General features: G+C 40.3%; 1 protein-coding gene across 1 annotated transcript in view; it reads left to right on the top strand.

Moving 5' to 3' along the window:
- Positions 1-20,592, top strand: part of MICAL2 (microtubule associated monooxygenase, calponin and LIM domain containing 2) — a 208,877-nt gene that overhangs the window by 165,034 nt on the left and 23,251 nt on the right. Inside the window, exons 32-33 of the mRNA XM_044919865.1 lie at positions 14,669-14,784; positions 18,694-18,783. Of these exons, the coding sequence (XP_044775800.1) occupies positions 14,669-14,784; positions 18,694-18,783 (206 nt within the window). The remainder of the gene's footprint in view (positions 1-14,668; positions 14,785-18,693; positions 18,784-20,592) is intronic.

Below are 20,592 nucleotides of genomic sequence, written 5' to 3'. Positions count from 1 at the left end.
ACTTTAATGTGTTGTGCATTTTTTGATAGATAATACATTCATGTGGTTTAAAATAAAAGGGTACAAAATGCACAAAATAAATAGTCCTGTCTCCCTTCCCTGTCCCTGAGCCATCCAGGTCATGTCCCTGAGGACAGATGTGATGATCATCAGCTCTTGGGCATTTTTGCAGACAGAATTCATGCATATAAGAGCAAATTTACATATTATATTCTTTCTTTCTTCGTTACATAAGGCAGTTTGCTAGCATATTAGACACACTTTTTATTATACTTTTAATTTAATTTTTTTTTTTTTAGATTTTATTTATTTATTTGACAGAGAGACACACAGCAAGAGAGGCTTCCCGCTGAGCAGGGAGCCCGATGTGGGCTTGATCCCAGGACCCTGGGATCATGACCTGAGTCGAAGGCAGATGCTCAATGACTGAGCCATCCAGGCGCCCCTACTTTTAATTTTATTTTGGAGATCATTGTATATTAGCACATAAAGAGCTCTATGTTTTATAGCTGTACTGTATTCCATTGTGTGGATGTGGATGTAGGTAGCCAGTCACCTAGGATGCAAGTTTATTTCCAATCTTTTGCTATTACAAACCGTGCTGCAAAAACGAACTGGGAACTTGGGCCATTTGGCATATGTGGCAGTACTAGAAGCGGAAATGCTGGAACAAAGGATCTGTGGACCAGGGATTTTGATAAATGCTGCCAAATTGAGCTCCATCACAGTGGTGCTGGTTCAGCAAAACATGAGGGTGGTGTGTCCCTAATTGCGCTAACCATTGCGCTACCCAACTTTTTTTTTTCATCGTTACCAATCTGATAGGTGATTGAGTATCTCCTCATATGTTAAAAGGTCATTTGTATTTCCTTTTCTGTCAGCTATTACTTCTGTCTTTTGTCCAGTTTTCTGTTGGATTGTTGGTATTTTTCTTAATGATATGAAGGGACTCTATTAAAAGGGAAATTTAACCCTTTTGTGTGATAGGAATTACAAATATTTTTTTCCAGCTTCTTGTTTGTGCTTAACTTTGTTTATGGTGGGTTTTGTCACATAAAATTTTTATTTGTATAGAGTAGTTATACAATTTTTCATTTTATGACTCCTAGACTTTATATAATAGTTCAGGAAGAACTTCTTCCAAGTTTATCGAAGAATTTTCTTATAGTTGCTCCTAGTCTTTTTTGTTTGTTTGTTTTAAACTTTTTTACATTTAAATATTTATCTCAGGAGACTGTCCTAATATCAAATGTGAGGTATGGATCTAACGCTGTTTTTGTTTTTGTCTTAAGCTGTCTCCCTGGTTATTCTAAAATAATTTAGTGACTAACCCATCTTCTCTCTTATGTGAGATGGCATCTTTGTCATGTATCAGTACTTGGACTGATTTTGATACCATCCATTATATTCTGTTGAGTTGTCTGTTACATATCAGTACCACACTGTTTTAATTATTTTACTTTATATATTTATACCTTTTTAAATTTATATATGTATCATCAGGTAGGAAGAGTATTCCATGATTGATCCTCTCTTTTAGAAATTTCCTGTCTCTTCCTGCTTTGTTTGATATTCTATATGAATTTAGCATCAGCTTGTCTATGTACCCAAAAAATCCTACGACTACTTTTATGGGATGAAGTTTACAAACAAACTTGGCAAGAATTCACAACCATATGATATGAATTGCCTTTCCATTTGCTCTCTTTTTTGTGACTCCTCCCCCCCAGAATATTTTAAACTTTACATCTTACAGGTCTGACGTATTTATTAAGTTTATTGCAATACATAAGTTTTTATTGCTATTGTAAATAAAATCTTTTGATCTATCTTCCTACTATTGTTTGTATACCTGAAATGTGTTGATTTCTTACTTTGGCACCCATCCATTTTGCTAGATTCCCCTTGCTTATGAACACTTTCCAGTGGCTTCTCCTGGGTCCTCCCCAAATGTGCAATCATAACATCTGTAAATAATGATAATTTTAGGGCATCTGGGTGGCTCAGTCGGTTAAGCATCTGCTTTCAGCTCAGGTCATGAACCCAGGGTCCTGGGATCGAGTCCCACATCGGGCTCCCTGCTCAGCGGAGAGTCTGCTCCTCTCTCTCCCTCTGTCTCTCCCCTGGCTTGTGCCCTCTCTCGCTCACTTTCTCTCTCAAATAAATAAATAATATTTTTTAAATGGTAATTTTACCTCTTGTTTAAAAGGTGTATACCTCTAATTTATTTTGTTACCTTAATTTCTTTGGTTTCTAGGATCTCCAGAACAATATTAAATAAAAGTAGTGATATGGTTTCCTTATGACATTCCTAACCTTAATGAGAATGCATCTCATTAATGAGAATGTTTTCCCATTTAAGCATGATGCTAGCTGGCTTTTGGGTTGACTAGGATAGATTTAAACACTAAGGAAATTACCATCTAATCCTATTTTATTGAAAGTATTTTAAATCATGAATGGATGTTGACTTTTATCAAATGTCACTCAAGATGATTGTAGGATTTTTTTCTCCATAGTTTGATTAATACCATGAATTACATAATAAATTCACTAATATTGAACCATCCTTATATTGCTGAAATGAATATCATTTGGTCATGATGTCTTATTATTTTAATATATTTTTCTGTTCTGTTTGCTAATATATTTTTTAAGATTTTATTTAGGTGAGAAAGAGAATGTGCGGGGAAGGGGGAGAGGAGCAGAGGGGGAGGGAGAGGGACAAGCAGACTCCGAGCTGAGCACAGAGCCAATGCAGGGCTCAATCCCAGGACCCCAAGATCATGACCTGAGCCGAAACCAAGAGTCAGAAGCTTAACCGACTGAGCCACCCAGGCACCCCCTGTTTGCTAATATTTTATTTAACATTTTTGCATCAAATTCCTTAGTAAGATTGGCCTTTAGTTCATTTATTTCACACTTATATGGCTTTTGTATATGCTGATTACAATGACTGGGGGTGAATGTGTTTTCCTGATTTACTTATCATGGAGAACTGTTTCATTTATATTTACTAGGGAATGGTATGACTTCCTTGGCTTGGAACAGAATGGGAAGGTAGAGAATGGAATTAGGTTAAGGCTGACCTGCTCTGGAAATAGTGTCTGGGCCCATCTCATGGAGGAGCTTTGTGTTTCTCTCAGATGTTCTTAGGTCAGTATCCTAAGAATGTAAAGATTTTACCCCCCCTACCAGATTCGGCCCATTAGTTTCCTTTTATTTCCCTGCCCCTGCCCAGCCCACCCACCAATCACAAACACACACACACACACACACACACATTGCTCTCTCCACATTTAACTTGTGGGTACACTCCCATGCAATGGAGAGAGGAAACAGTATTCTAATTGAAAATGAGAAACTCTCAAAACGTATTTGAATGGAAATACCTCGAATTTATGATCACTTGAATAAATCGGCTGAAATTTAATTTTTCTTATCTTTACAACAAAACTTTCTGGGTAAATTAATAGTATATATAAACTTCTCAGGGTCTTTAAATTCCTTAGGGGCATAAACTGATCTCAAGCACTTACCAGTGCTGATTTTATACAAACAATTTTAACGCAGATTATCCTTCTTATATATAACTAAACAAGGCACTCTCAGAACGTCTTTTTTTATTTTTGCATCAAATCTTTATTGCAGTATAAAATATATAAAGTACACAAATATTAAGTACACAACTGGATGAATTTTAGTAAAGTGCATATTTGTACAACTACTTCTGAGATCAAGATATAGAAAATCACCAGCACTCAGAAGCTTCCATCATGCCTCTTCCCACATATATGTGACATCCAACAAAGGTACTTGCTTACCATCTGACTTCTGTCATCTTGGATTACTTCAGCAGGTTTTTGACTTTATAAATATTGAATCATTCAGTGTTATGGTAGGCAGAATTCTCAGAGGACCCCATGCTTTCTGCCCTGTAGAATCTCGTCCTCTTGATTCTGGTGGGAATGTGAATATGATGGATCTCACTCCTGTGATTAGGTTACCGGATTTTGCAAATGTAATTAAGTTCTAAACCAATTGACTTTGAGCTAATCAAAAGGGAGATTATCCTGGGTAGGCCTAACCTAATCGGAGGAGCCCTTAATAAGGATGGGGCCTTTCCTGAAACTCGCAGGGTGAGGAAGATATGATCCTGCTGGCTTGGAAGAAGTAAACTGACGTACTATGAGAGGCCCTATGGCCGGGAGGCCTCTGGGAGCTAAGACAGACCTCCAGCTGGCAGCCAGTGAGAAAATGGGCCCCATCTCCTACAACCACCAGGAGTGGAATTCTGCTAATAACCTGAATGAGCTGGAAGAGAACTCTGAGCTGCAGCTGAGACCCCCGCATGGTAGATACCTCAACTGCAGCTTTGTCAGACCCTGAACAGAGGACCCAGTTGAGCCATGCCTGCCTGTACTTCTGACCTACACACTGTGAGATAATAAACGGGTCTCGTAGGTGCTGAATCTGAGTTCCTTGCTCTCACAACAACAGAAAATACAAGCCTATATTGTGCCTGGCTTCTTCCGTTAAACATTATTGGGGTGGGGGCAGGGGATCCATATTGTTATGTGCAGGAGTGGTTCATTCTTTGCCTCCCTACCTCTTATTCCCTTGTGTGAATATGCCACAATTTATTTGTGCATTCTGATGCTGGGCACTTAAGTGTTTTCAGTTGCTTTTATGGTGAATAATGCTGCTTTGAGCCTTCTTAGACCGATCGTTTCTATTGGCTATTGTCAAAGATAAAGCCAGATGCTGAGAAAAGTGTTAAGGATGGATTTTAATTAACAACATACTATTACAAGAGAAGAAAGAGTCCAATATGAACTGAACTCACCTTTGATTTATACAGAGGTGGCTGGGTGCTTTACAGGGAGATTGAGGGAACAAGGAGGGGCTGAACAGAGACTCAGTAGCGTCAAAGATGTGAAAAATTACAGAGGCTCAGTCAGTATAAATGCTGATTAGGCCAGATATGTGTGTTAGCTGACAATTATTGAAGTTAGGATTCTATCTTCCCATAAAGACTGGGAGACAGAAGTCCTAGCCTTCCTGATGAGTACATTTCAAAGGACTGGCTTTCACGTCCTTGTCCTTGAGAAAGACATTCTTGAGTGGTAGGAGATACATATACATCTCAAAAGGACAGAGGAAGGATTCTTTAAAGCCCTTTTTAGTAATTGTTCTAAGAAAGGGTAGTCAGGGACCTATCAGCAGGTGTGGGCTAGAACAAACACCAAATTCCTTTGTCGGCTTTTGAGTTTTCTCAGGCAGGTACTTTTTCTTCCTACTTCCTTCCATGTAGGAAGAAGTGGGTGGGCTAAGTAGTTTATGTGGGGAGTCTGTAGTTTTTACAGGCCAAGGTTGAGGCCTAGCCAAGAAGAAGGCTCAGAGGAGCTTGCCCAAAGTTTGTTCAAAGACAGACTTGGTCAGTGTATGCCTGGGAGTGGACTTGTTGGGTCGTGGGATAGGCATGTACATGGGTTGCTTTAATAGATACTGTCCCACGGTTTTCAAAAGTGGTTGTACCAGTGTATACACACTCCAGCCGGAAATAAGAGCTCCCCTTGACCTCCATCTTTGCAACACTTGGCAGTCTCAGTTTTGTTTTGTTTTGTGTTTGGATGGCACCATTTTTATGGACGTATCTCATTATTGTTTTAATCTGCATTTACCAGGTGCCTGGGTGGCTCAGTCGTTGAGTGTCTGCCTTCAGCTCAGGTCATGATCCCAGGGTTCTGGGTTCGAGCCCCGCATCGGGCTCCCTGCTCAGCGGGAAGCCTGCTTCTCCCTCTCCCGCTCCCCCTGCTTGTGTTCTTGCTCTCACTCTCTCTGTCAAATAAATAAATAAAATCTCAAAAAAAACCCCAAAACTATAATCTGCATTTACCTGCTAACCTTGTTGCACTACTTTTCACATGCTTAATTAGATATTCTCTTGTGAACTCTCTAGTCGTTTTGCCCATACTTCTCTTGTGTAGACAGCCCTTTCCTTATTGATTTGTAATCTGTGTAGATTCTGGATATAAGTCCTCTGTCAGAAAAACGTATTATAAATATCTTCTCCCACTCTCAGGCTCACTTTTTCACTCTTTAAAGGTGAAATATTACTAACAAACTTCTATAAATAAACACTATACTTATTTTAATGCAGCCATATTTATCAGTATTTTCCTTTATTGCTGGCTTTGCACCCTGTTAATGAGACGTTTCCCTACTCTGAAGTCATAAAGATGTTCTGTGTTACTGTTTAGAACTGTGCTGTCCATTATGGTAGCCATGATTTCACACTTGAAATGTGGCTAGTATGAGTGAGGAACTGAATTTTTAATTTAATGTTAAGAAATTTCAATTTAAATACTGAATGGAAAATGTTCTTCTATTAAACACAACCTGTTGGGGCGCCTGGGTGGCTCAGTCGTTAAGTGTCTGCCTTCGGCTCAGGTCATGATCCCAGGGTCCTGGGTTCGAGCCCCGCATCGGGCTCCCTGCTCAGCGGGGAGCCTGCTTCTCCCTCTCCCACTCCCCCTGCTTGTGTTCCCTCACTCGCTGTGTCTGTCTCTGTCAAATAAATAAATAAAATCTATAAAAAAAAAATAAACACAACCTTTTGAATTACATTTTACTTTAACTATTAAAAATGTGTCACCTAAACAGGAATGTATAAAACATGTACCAGATTCTGAAGACTTAGTATGAATGAAATAATGTAAAATATCTCAATAATTTGTATATGACCACATGTTGAAATGATAATATTTTTGAAATTTAGGGCTACATAAAATATATGTGTAAGACTAATTGCAAATCTGTTTCTTTTTACACTTTTTAATGTGGCTGCTAAAAAATTTAAGTTATATGTGTGGCTCATATTATATTTCTATTGTACAACAGTTATGGAAGTTTTATTATTTTACCTTTCACAGTTTAGTCTACTACCAAACTAAGATAGATTTTTGTATATTCTGTGAGGTAGAGTAAAGTTTTATTTACTTTTTTATGTTATCCACTTAATTCAACAGCATTCATTAAAAAGGCTGTCTTCCTCCCCTCCCCACCATGTTATTGCTGTGACACTGTCATAAATTAGGCAGGTCTGTTTTTGGATCTTCTATCCTGTTCCACTGATTGGTTTGTTCTTACGCCTGAGTCACACTGTTTTCATTAAGTGGTTTTATAATAAATATTCACAGCCTGGAATACACCCTCCACTTTGTTCTTCTTCAAGACTATCTTGGCTATTCTTGGCCTTCTGTATTTCCATCTGAATTCCAGAACCAATTAGTCAATTTCCACAAAAATATTTTCTGAACATTTGATTGCGATTACATTGAATCTATAGATAAATTTGGAGAGAATTAACATCTGTGCAATATTGAGTCTTCAAATCCATGGACATGACACCTCTCTGAGGTGTTCTTCAGTTTCTGTCCATGTTTTGTGATTATAGCGATCTTGCCCAATTTTCATTAGATATATTCCCTAGTATTCGATTTTTTGGTGCAGTTAAAAATGATAGTCTTTAATTGATTATTTTATAGACATTTGCTAGCTTTAGAATAATGAGTATTTTGATCTAAGAATATACAATATTCTTAGTCCTCTATTTAGCCAGAGTTCCTAAAATTCTAGCTATAAATCCTTTATCAAATCTTTTTTTTTTTTAAAGATTTTTTATTTATTTATCAGAGAGAGAATGGGAGACAGAGAGCATGAGAGGGGGAGGGTCAGAGGGAGAAGCAGACTCCCCGCTGAGCAGGGAGCCCGATGCGGGACTCGATCCTGGGACTCCAGGATCATGACCTGAGCCGAAGGCAGTCGCTTAACCAACTGAGCCACCCAGGCGCCCCTTTATCAGATCTTTATTCACAAGTGTTTTCTCCTAGTTAGTGGATCGTCTTTTTATTTTCATCACAACATTTTTCAAAGAAGTTTTTAGTTTCATGAAGTCAAATTTATTAATTTTTCTCTTTTATAATTTGAGTTATAGTTAAGAAATCTTTCCTAAACCCGAAGTCACTAAGAATGTCTCCAGTGCTTTCTTTCAGAACTTTTACAGTTTTTAGCTTCCAGGCTTAGATCTGTAATCCAATTCTAATTAATTTTTTATAGTGAATAAAAGTCAAGGTTTCTTTGTCTATAGATATCTAATTGTCAGCACTACTTGTTAAAAAGACTATTCTTTCCCCATTGGGTTATTCTGGCACCTTTACAGATAATTAAATATGTGTGGTATATCTCTATACTCTTTAATCTGTCCATTGATCTATATGTTTATCCTTAAACTAATAACATGAACTCTTGCTTACTGCAGCTTTAGAGTAAGTCTGGAAAATAGGTAGTGGGAATCCTCCAGTTTTGTTCTTAAATTTTATTTTGGCTATTCTAGGTCTTTTGTGTTTCTGTATAAATTTTAGAATGAGCTTGTCAATTTCTAACAAATAAGTCTGCTAGAATTTTGATTGGGATTGTTTTTCATCTATAAATCAATTTGGGAAGAATTGACCACTACTGAGTCTTTCTGTCTATGAAAATGGAATATCTCTCCATTTATCTAGGTTTTCTTTCATTTCTCTTAGGGAGCTTGCATTGTGTAGATTCTGCATATATTTTATTAAATGTATCCCTGAAGTATTTCATTTTGTTGTTGTTGCTATTATAAATGGAATGGCTTTCTTCATTTTGATTTTCAGTTGCTCATTTTTGATATATAGAAACACAGTTGACTTTTTATATTGTCCTTGCTAAACTCACTTACTATTCTAGGAGCTTTTTTGTGGAATTTTCTATATAAATAATCATGTTGTCTACAAATACAGTTTGACACCTTCCTTTCCAGTTGGTATACCTTTTATTTAACTTTCTTGACTTATTGTTCTGCCTAGGACTGCCTATAAATGCTAAATAGAAATGTTAAGAATGTACATCATTGTCTTTTTCTCCCAATAACAGAGGGATTATATTTCACTGCTGAATATATTGTTTGCTGTTGATTTTTAAGATAGGTACTCTTTATTATTTAAAGAAGATTCCTTTTATTCTTAGCTTACTCTTTTTATCATGAATAATGATAAATTTAAGGAAAAGCTTTTTTAATTCTATCGAGATAATCATGTTTTTTTTGTTTTTAAAGATTTTATTTATTTATTTGAGAGAGAGAATGAGATAGAGAGAGCATGAGACGGGGGAGGGTCAGAGGGAGAAGCAGACTCCCTGCCAAGCAGGGAGCCCGATGGGGGACTCGATCCTGGGACTCCAGGATCATGACCTGAGCCGAAGGCAGTCGCTTAACCAACTGAGCTACCCAGGCGCCCCATGTTTGTTGTGTTTTTTTTTTTTTTTACTTTAATCAGAAATGTACTGAATTACATTGATTGTTTATAGAGATTTGAAAATGTTTTGGAGTAAACCCAACTTGGTCATAATGTATCAATCTTTTTATGTATCACTATATTGGATTTGCTAATCATTTTTAGTAGTTTTGCAGCTATGTTCATGAGAATTATTGGTCTGAAATTTTCCTTCTTGCAATATCTTTGTCAGGTTTTGGATTCAAATTTATGCTAGCCTTGTAACACAAGTTGAGAAGTGTTCCATCATTTCTTATTCTCTGGCAGAGGGTTTGTTTTAACACTGGTGTTATTTTGTTTTTAAACATTTGAACACAAATGAAGTCATCTAGCCTAGTATTTTCTTTGTAGGGTGGTTTTTAATGTGGATTCAGTTTCTTTAATAGATATGTAAGTATTAAGATTTTCTATTTCTTCTTATGTCAGTTCTGGTAAGTCATGTTTTTCAAAGAATTTGTGCATTTTATCCAAATTTTCATATATATTGTCATAAGATTGTATAATAGCTTCCTTGAATACTCTGGAGGACTTTTCATCCTCAATGTTGGTAATTTGTGTTTTCTTTCTCTTTTTAGAAGTCATCAATGTTATATCTTTTTGAAGAACCAAATTTTTGCTTTGTTAATTTTCGATTTTATTTCTGCTTTGTTTTTATTTTCTCTCATACTCTGTTCTTATCTTGATTATTTTCTTCCTTTTAGTTTCTTTAGGTTCAGTTGTTGGTTCTTTTTCTAGCTTCTTGAAATAGATCTTACAGCATTAATTCTCAGCTTTTCTTTTGCACAGTGTGTACACTGAAAGCTCTAAATTTCCCTCAAATCACTACTTTAGCTACATCCTAGTTATGTTGTTATGCCATATTCTTTTTTTTTTTAAGATTTTATTTATTTATTTGACACAGAGAGAGACAGTAAGAGAGGGAACACAAGCAGGGGGAGTGGGAGAGGGAGAAGCAGGCTTCCTGCTGAGCAGGGAGCCCAATGCAGGGCTCGATCCCAGGACCCTGGGATCCTGACTGAGCCGAAGGCAGATGCTTAACGACTGAGCCACCCAGGCACCCCTGTTATGCCATATTCTTATCCCATCAGCTTCAATTTACTTTTATTTTGTCCTTGATCCATTGGTTCTCAGAAAAGTATTGCTTAATTTCTAATGATTTTGAGATTTTCTAGTCACAGCTTGGTCTCTCTAATGACCAGCCATCTTCCAGGAACTCACCAAGAGTTACTTCATTAGAACAAAAGGTGCTCCTATCATGGGAAGTTTCAAGGGACTTGGGAACTCTTCACTCAGAATGACAAGCATTTCAGGAGCTCTGTGTCAGGAACTGGAGTCAAAGACCAAATATTGGTGGGAATGTGGGACAGAGACCAAATTATATATTTCTTATTATTTCACACTATCCTACATTAAATAGTTGACTATCTTTTAAAGAAGTTAAAAACCAAAAGGGAAATTGTTTTATATTTACTATTTCTGGAGCTCTTCACTCCATGTGTTATATTCCTTCTGCTACAGAACTTCTTTTGACATTTTTCTTATGTATGTCTGCTAACAACAAATTATCCTAAAGCCTTTATTTTTTCTTCATTTTGAATGGATCATTTCACTGGATATAGAATGATCAACTGACAGACTTTTCTTCCAGCATTTTAATGATGTTTCATTATCTCTTGGCTTATTTAGGTTCTGATGAGTTGTCCATGGACATTCTTATCTTTGTTTCTCTGTATGTAATATATCATTTTTCTTCGTCTGCTTTTAAGATTTTATCTCTATCTCTGGTTTTCAGCAAATTTATTATCGTGAGCCTTGCTATGATTTTCTTTATGTTTACCCTGCTTCTGGCTTATTGAACTTCTTGGAATTTACAATTTTCATTAAATTTGTATGATTTTCAACAATATTACATAAATGACTTTTTCTATCTCCCACCATCTCCTTCCGGCACACCAATCATACGTATTTTAGACCACCTCATATTATCTCACAGATCACTGAAGTTCTATTCAGTTTTTCAGTCTTTTTTTCCCTCCGTGTTTCATTTTGGGTAATCTCTATTGTTGTTGCTTAATTACACAGACTATTTTCCTCTGCAATGTTTAATCTACTATTAAGCTGATCCAGTGAAATATTCATTTCAGATTTTGTATTTTCCATATTTATAGGTTCCATTTGGTTCTTCTTCTATATTTTTTACCTCCTCATTCTGTTCATGCATCTTTTTAAATTCCTGAGCATATTTATAATAGTTATTTTTAAATCCTTGTCTGCTAATCCCATTATCTTTGAGCCTGCTTTTATTTATTTTATTATTTTTTTAAAAGATTTTTATTTATTTATTATTGAGAGAGAGAGAGAATGATAGAGAGAGAGCATGAGAGGGAGGAGGATTAGAGGGAGAAGGAGGCTCCCTGCTGAGCAGGGAGCCCAATGCGGGACTCGATCCTGGGACTCCAGGATCATGACCTGAGCCGAAGGCAGTCGCTTAACCAACTGAGCCACCCAGGCGCCCCAAGCCTGCTTTTATTAACTGATTTTTCTCTTGATGATGAGCTTGTTGTCCTGCTCTTTTGCAATCTAGTAATTGCTTTCTGGCTGCTAGGTTTGGTGACGATTACATTGTAGGGTGTCTAGACTTTGTTTCTTCATTTAAAGAATGTTGTATAAACAGTAAAAATGTTTGGCAGACAGTAGTGTAATGTGAAGATGAATTTGTTTCTTTCAAGGTTGTTTTTAAGCTTATTTGGGACAGTTTATAATAACCTTTACCCTAGGGCTCATTTATCCCTATTACTAAAGTATGACTCTTCTGTGGCCTCTATTCTAATGCCCCCAAAGTTTGTTCTACCCTAGCTGGGTGGAACTTGAGTATTTCCCAATCCTGTAAAAAGTTTTAGAGGCTATTTAGCCTATAATTTTCCAACAGTCACTGGCCCAACCTCATGCAATTTCTCTCTATGCGTCTAAAGTTTACTATTAAGCAATAGACTCAAGGGGACTTCTGTGCTTATTCCTGACGTGCTTTTTCTGCATAGCTCTCTCCTCTACCCCCCACCCTGACACATTCCAGCTGCCTCCACTCACTCAAACTCTGATCCCTGTCTTTTCAACTCAACGAACCTGCTATATTGTTTAGGTTCTTCCTACCTGCACTGTGGCCTGGAAAGTGCCTCTAGGGAGGAAGCTAGTGTGATTGTAGGGCTTCATTTGCTTCTGTTCTTACGTTTATCACAGTTCTGCACTGCCTGTTGTCCAATGTCTGGAAACAGCTGCTTCGTAGATTTTGTCCTGACTTCTAGTGCTTTGCTCTGGGATATCAATCCCAGAATCAGTCACTCCATTATAGCCAGAGTGGAACAATGCTGCCAAGTTTTTTTTAACTTTGCAATTGAAAAGTAAATTTCTGGAATCGGTGGTTCTGTGGTGGAAGAGAGTAAAGGGGAAGAGGTTCAGAGGTAACTATATATAACGCTTGCCAGAAGTTTAAGAAATGCATTATATTCGGAAATATTTTCTTCTCGGTTTCAAAATAAGATGCAGTGGAACTACTATATTCATTTTTGGAAGTTTCTACTTTAGGTTATTCTACTTCTGTACAATGAAGGTTAATTAGGCAGTGTTGTTAATATTGCGGTATTGTTGATTTGGATCAATGATAACGATGAGGCAGTTGCTGCTGCTGCTGATGACAATGAGATTTATTTAGGCATCTCCAATGAACCAGGCACCATGTCAGGCTCCTTCCATCGATTACCTTTACTCTTCTACTACAGTGCTGCAAGTTAGAAGTTGTGAGCTCCAGAAACTCAGGGAGGTGAAGTTAGTTCCTCAGGCTCACACACTAAGAAGTGAACACTCCATGACTACATTCCTCCATAGTAACCTAGTAGCCGGAGTTGGAGGACAATCTGAGCTCACCACCAATGGTGCCTCCTTCCATTACTATGCTGCCCTCTGATGCTCTCTTCACCTGAGCTTCCCCATCTGGCAAATTGTAGTGGAAAACAGTTAACTCCTTCTCCAGGGAGGCTGTGCTATTATATAGATGTTCCGCAATATTTTGTTTGCTTTGAATAACAGCATATGTAAATGTGCTCCCGGAGGTTGAAATTACCCTTATTTTCTAAAACTTGGCCTCTCCCACTGGGGTAAATCGTTGGAAATTACAGGGAGGAAAAGGCAGGCTGGAGGGAATGTGAGTCACATGGAATTGCTTCTCCGTCCCCCTCCCCGCCCAACACGTATTTCTCTTCGGATATAGGCTGCCATGGCCGAGCAACGATTCGTACATTTCCTCTCATGGAGTCCTCATGGGTTGTGATAGTCAGCATCCAGCGTGGGTTCATCCAGACATTACTCATTAACTCTGCATCAGGATGATGTGCAGGGGCAGATGTTCTTGCTGAGAAGAATAAAAGCCTCCTGTGGCACCTGGAGGACTTTACCCCACACGGTCCCCAGCTAGATCACAAAGAGATTCTAGTGAACACGGGCCCTTGGCCGCCTCTAACCATCTACCTCTTGTTCAGAGGTTGGCAGATCTCCTGGACTTCAGCTCTCCCCTGGGCCCTGCATTGTTGAGCCCTCCCTATCTTCAACTGCCTTTCCTGGCATTTGAATCATCACTTCGATGATGTGATAATATCTGCAAGTTGGGAAAATAAAAGTGGCATTTGTTTAGCCATAATTAATGAAATATTTATGTTGCATGAGACTATGTGATAAAACCTTAGGCTTAGAGTCCTTTTGCTTCTGATTACATTTGGGATTTTTTTTTCTATGACCAGACATTCTGACGCCAGCTCTTTTATACTGAGCAGATGTCATGTAGTAAAAATGGGTGCCAGATGCTGTGAGCCACAGAAGGGCGATTTGTTTAAGAGCTGGCTCTGACTTTCTTGCATTCAATTACTCTGCAGAACGAACCTTACACGAGCGTTTAGGTAACTCAGCTAACTTCAGACAAGCATTTTAATAACAGATTTCATCTCTGAATGCGTTCTAAGCAACACACCATATAAATGGTGTTTAAGGAATTAATTGATTTCTGCATAATGCCTTTTTTTAAAAAAAATATGAAAGGAGAGCTGCAAAGCCCTTGGCAGGGACCCAGAAATGTAATTAACGTGGAGGGCCAAATTTTCAGTTGCCCTTAGGTTCTGTCTCCTCCTGCTCATGGCAGGTGCAGCAAGGGAAGGGCAGGGAGGAAGGGAATGCGGTAAGAAGGGCGGAGGGAGAGGCAGCTTTGGGTCATGAGGCAGGAAAAGAAGCTGGGATTTCAGTGAGTTCTTCTGTTCCCATTTCAGGTCCCAAACACATCCCTATCCAAGTGCAAGTGCCAGGGACCGCCTCTTCTACCTCCTCCACCAGCCCCTCCTCTGCAGATGAAGACTTTCATCCCCAGCCTTCCTTGCGGTCAAAGGTAACAACACTTGGCCAACCAAAGAGGGCCTTGCTTGCGGGGGCCATTTACCATCCAGGTTTCAGACCCAATGTGGACTCCAGTGGCAGTGGTTTTTCGTTAGGAGGAGCATGTTTCATTGCATCTGACAGCAACCACTTTTTTTTACCTGGAACACCCCAAGAATGATCTGTTTTTTTCTAACTTTTAGAAGCTTGCCTTTCTCAGAGACTCCAACTGGCAGAAAAAAAAAACCCAAAACAGACATATTTACTTAAAGTCATTTGGTGACTGCAGCTCTTAAAGTGGGTTTAATATGTGGTCCAACAAGCAAGCCATCGAAAAAATTACAATAAGCAGATGCATATTTCCCTGGGGGAAACACAGCTTCATTTAAGAAGCACTAGAGGCAGATTGCATGGAAAATGTTATGTTTATTCTAATCAGAAATATGAAATGAACCATGCAGTTGCATCTAGACATGGATACTCCAAGAGTCCCTGCTGTGGAAGGGACTAGCTGCGTGCTGGCTAGGGAGATGGCCGTTCTCTTTGCTTCGTGAACGTATTTCTGGAAAACACTTCAAACAACTCCCATACCCATAGATTTTAAAAATGCAAACATTGGTGTACGTCTTTAAATGCATCTGTGTGTCACATACATGAAGACACATCCCACGACCAAACCTCACTGTTGTTTTCTTGATCTACTGGGGCTGGAGCATTTTCACTGGGACTGAGGGATGAATGGTTGGACCTAAAATGCTTCCCAGGAGAACAGACAAGCAGTTCACTATGCTAACAGTGTTTATTTTTTGGAGCAGTGAGGATCTGAGGAGAAAGGGAGAGAACCAAATTTATTTACTTAGACTCAACTTTTCCGTATCTGCCATTAGGAACTTTGGTGTCATCTCAAGTCACTCGGGGGTTCTAGCTCCCCACGGCCCAGCTTAGAGCAAGTCAGGAGGGGGCTGGGACATAGCATGAGAGTGTGTGTGTGAGTGTGTGTGTGTGTGTGTGTGTGTGTGTGTGTGGTAGGGGAGAGGGAGAGACAGGGAGAGAGGGAGGGAATGCAAATGAAAGAGAATATGTATGCGTTTCTCATTTCTAACTGTGGGCATCTCTGATTAGTTCAGTACTCAACACAAATGAATTTGGTGTGTTATGTTGATTCCTGGGGTTTTGTTCCTGTCCCTCTCATCCCCTTAAGTGACCTTGAGTTAAGTCTGTATTCAAATGAATACAGACATTCTTCAGCCGTTCTAACAGCCATTCCAACACTCACGGAGAATAAGAGAATGGAATAGCCCAAACACATCAAATAGCAAGACCATGAGATCTAGGGCAAGCCTTGCAAGTAGCTCCTTGTCCTCCTGCCGGCCCAGAACAGAGCCTGTCAGCACTTATGCTTGCGGTGTGGAAAAGCTTGCCTGCTTCACCTGGCCTCTGACCACTCTTACAGGAAGGGAAGCTGGCCAAAAGTTCTTTCTTTACTACTTCCCCAGGGCCCACCCTGAAGGAACAAGGGTCTTTTCCCCCCTCTGGTTTCTTTATCTCTTCTGTCCCATACAGGTGTGTCCCCAGCCCCTTGGCACAGAGCCCACTCAGCTCAAATGAACCTTTGCGCAGGAAACCCGAGACAGGATGTGAACACTCCACCCCTCCCCCGGACTTGGGCCCTCCCCAACCCTCCCCTCCCAAAGCCAGGCCTGGACCTGGGAGACTGGGGCAGGCACTCGTCCAGGGTCCTGCCAGACCTCTCCCTTTCTCTGTCCTTCGTCTTTTCCTTCCTTGCCCCGAGCCTCTGTCCTTGCCTCTCTGTGCTGGCATTGCCACCCTTGAGGCTATAAGGACCGAGCCCGGCTCATCATAAGACTGGATGAACATTTATGAACAAATCAGCCTTCTTTTCTGTGTCAACATCTTCTAATAAGAGGCAATAGTGACTTTCTTTCCTCCTCCAGGTTCTGGTTTGCTGACTCTTGATAAAAACAGGAAGGGTTTGGCAGCTCTGCTGCTTAGAAGTATTGAGATGGTGTGATGCTGTCAAGGCACACCCCTCCCCTTGAAATTATATTAAATGGTCTTAATTTAGGAGGAAACCTTGACATTTCTATAAGGCAGGGGTCCTTGATGTGCCTGCGCAGTATTTGGCATAGGAAAGGCCGTGTAGACCAGCTGAAAATATGGATGCTGGATTCAGGCTACCTGACCTTAACTCCTGGCTCTACCAATGACTAATTGGGCCATCTTGGGCAAGTTATTTTGGTCCAAGATTTGATTGCCTTATATCCATAATGTAAGTGTAATTTGAGGAATAAATGAGCTGATACATGTGAAGTAATCAGTGTAATATCTGCCACATAGCACTCAGGATGTGCTGGGATTTATTATATAAATTAACATAATGGAAGCTCAAGAGATATTTGTGAGTCTGTGTATAGATTGAGTTAGACAGTCTCTGGGCAACAACTACAAGTGATCTCCACCATGCCCCTCTGCCCTAACATTTCCAGAAAGATTCAGACTGCCTAATGGTGGGGTTCCACCCCCCCACCCCCCTGCCAAATGGGCTAGACCCTCTGTTCAGAGTGGTTGACAGTCAATCTGGAAGTTATCTCCTAGAAATAGAGATGATATGATACGGAATAAGTTTCAGTTCTGAGAGCTAGAATTTCCTTCCAAGGATGAAAAAGATCTTTACAATTCTAGATCCTAAGGAGAATTCTAAAAAAATGAAATTTCATCAAGATCAATGTTTTCACTGACAATCTGTAGACACTCTGAGGCCTCCAAGCTGGCTGCTTTGCTGAGGAGCATGATGGTCTCCCCATACCTATCCATGGAAAGGGTGACTGAATGACCAGGATCCACGAGGCCCTGCAAGTGTAGGCGCTTTTCAGGCATAATCTCTGACCTCCGTCATGGACCTGGATTCCTTTGGCAGTATCTGGGGTACGCCTATTAGGTCCATTCTTCCCTTGTGGATTTATATTCTCTTTAATGGGCAAACACCCAGTTCAACCACAGATACTGACTGCCCAGGCACCAGGCTAGCTGTAACAAATTTTTAATTCCATATTTGTCTCTGCCAGCATTAGAAAGAAATCTCTAGCATGCTCTAATCTTTATCCTAATATGTAGAAAGTGGATGAGTATGCTCCAAGAAGACAAACTCATAGTAAAACTAGCTCAGTTTGAACTTTTACTCTGTAAACATAGAAAAAATAATTGATTTTCGTAAATTATAATCATGCTGATTTATAATATGATAATCTAATAATCATGCCACTAATAATAAAATCATGGTATTTATGTATTTATCCCATATCTTTTTCAAGTATTCTAGGGAGGGCATGACCCACATTCTCTCAATTAATTCTTATAACATCCCTACAAGGTAGGCACTCAATCATTTTCATCGCTCTGAAGTTCAGGAAGTTGTGTGGCAGGCTGAAACTCACACAGCTCAGCTGGAATTTGATGCCAGCTTTGCAAGGCGCCCGGGCCCAGTGCTCCACCAGTATTCTCTGCTCTCTCTGCAACCAGAAGTGTCTCCTCTGCTTACAATTATGGGAATCTGGCCACACCGTAACTGCTCCTTTCTCTGGTGTTTCAAACCTGGAAGTGACAGCATCAAGATTTTAGTGCATCGATTTTGAGTGTTCTGGATTTTACAAGCCCAGGGAAATCAGTTTCTTATTCATGCTAGCTCATTTCAAGTGTCCAATAGCCACAGGTGGCTAGTGGCTTGCATATTTTAGCAGAGATATAGAACATTTCCATCATCGCTGGAAGTTCTATTGGACGTCAGTGTTCTAGAAGCTAAGCAATGGTTTGCTTGGAGCAACTAGAAGCCTTTGTCATTATTTTGCAGATTTTAACCCCATTTCTCTCAGATACATTTTTTCTTCTCTTTTGGTTTTTGTAGGAGAGGAAGACACTCAGAAGAAGGCAGCTGGAGAAAGCCACAAAACAATTGGTTAAGCAAGAAGAATTGAAAAGACTTCATAAAGCTCAGGTCAGAACACAAACTTGACTTGAATGAGTGAACCTGGGGCCTGGGACCTGGAAATTGGATTGGAAAACCCTTTGGAAGTCTCTATTGTATTGGGGGACGCGGGCTGGGGGAAAGGTCAGTCTCTCTTCTCTGAATGACCAGATCTGTGGCCATTCTAAAGCCCTGACTCAATCCCTGGTGGGACTCAGGGGCCTGAGGAGCCCTGGTGTTGAGCTGGCCCACTCCCAACTGCCTTTCCCTCTGCAAACGTGTATCCTGCAAAGTGAGCCTGGAATGACAGCCAACACATGGCCATGGGAACCATCCCAAGCCCTGACTGCCACATAGCAGTGGACTTAGTCTTGTCCTCTGTGAGGATACAACTTTCCCCTGACTTCTTGCCAGTGTCCCTGCTGAACTGACAACTATCAGGAGCTGTCTCTATTCCAAGGTTCGTCAAAAACATAAGCATCTAGTATTTCAATATAGATTCCCTGTCTTGATTGTTAGCTCTAACATTTCTGCCCAAGTGGGTCTGCCCACATCTGTCGCAGACAGGCAAAGGAAGCAGAAAGTCAAGGCATTTTCCACGTCCCTGAGGACCCCAGACTTAGCCTTGAAGAATAGCGAGGTTTTAGGACAGAAGGACTTAGAGTGACCACTCATATTCATGCAATGTTCCCTTCTATTCCTTTCTGCAGTTACCCCCTTTATCTGGCCATGTAGTCTTGTTGAGGAAGGAAGCCGCTTAACCCAAACTCCTTTACCCTTCATAGTGACTGACAAGGGAGTCACCCCTTTCACCTAGCAGACAGGGAAAATCCCCACAAAGTCCCTCTGTCCCCTCTCAACTTCTGAAACAGATTTCCTTGAAACATTGTAACTTGGCCTTGTGAGAACGAGGCCCCTAAAGGGATATGGATTGGCAGACTGGCAGCCCCCCTCCTTACGTGCTCCCTCCAGACTGCAGGTGGTGATAAGGACCATGATAGCCTTTGGAAGCCTCATCTGCTAGCCCCTTCTAGTCTTCAAGATTTTCATCCTTGGTTTCCGAAGACTGACCACTGTATTAGTTTGCTCGGCTGCCACGACAACATAGCACAGAATAGGTGGCTTAAACAGCAGGGATGTATTTCTCCTAGTTCTGGAGGCTGGAAACCCAAGATCAAAGTGCCTTCAGGGCTGCTGTCTAGTGAAGCCTCTCTTCCTGGCCTGTAGACACTGCCTTCTTTCTGTGCCCAGGCAGAGAGAGAGAGAGAGAGAGAGAGAGAGAGAGATGTCTCTCTTCCCATCAGGTCACCAGTCCCACAGCATTGGGGGCCCACCCTTATGATCTCATTTAACCTTAATTACTTCCTTAAAGGCCCTATCTCCAAATACAGTCACACTGGAGTTAGGGCTTCACTATATGAATTTGGGGCAGTGGGGGGGACGATTCAGTCTATAACAACCATAGAGCCATAAATGCATGACGGTCGGTCATAAAGTCATTCAAATGTTTCCCTTCCATGAGTGATTCAACATCCTGCCATCAAGAGATGGATTTATAAAAACAGAATTGTCTTTAAAAGAGAGAGAGGGCATGAAATTATGATGGCGTTACATAGAATTCCCATCTATTTCAGATTGTATATTAAACCCTGGGACGGGTTTTATGTTTAGCTGGGACGAGGAGAGCCAGGTGGCTGCTCAGGCCCAACCCCAGCTCGCGTCTCTTCACAGGGTTGGAGGTACTTCAGTGATTGTACTCTGAATCCAGGGGAGACGGAGAAGATGTGGAGTTAAGGAGGAAAGGGGGTGAGACAGAGCTGCAGTGAGGTAAAGGAGGAA

This window comes from Neomonachus schauinslandi, chromosome 11 (genome assembly GCF_002201575.2).
Source record: "Neomonachus schauinslandi chromosome 11, ASM220157v2, whole genome shotgun sequence".
Classification (NCBI taxonomy): Eukaryota; Metazoa; Chordata; class Mammalia; order Carnivora; family Phocidae; genus Neomonachus; species Neomonachus schauinslandi.
This window is presented reverse-complemented; position numbering and strand designations above follow the sequence as displayed.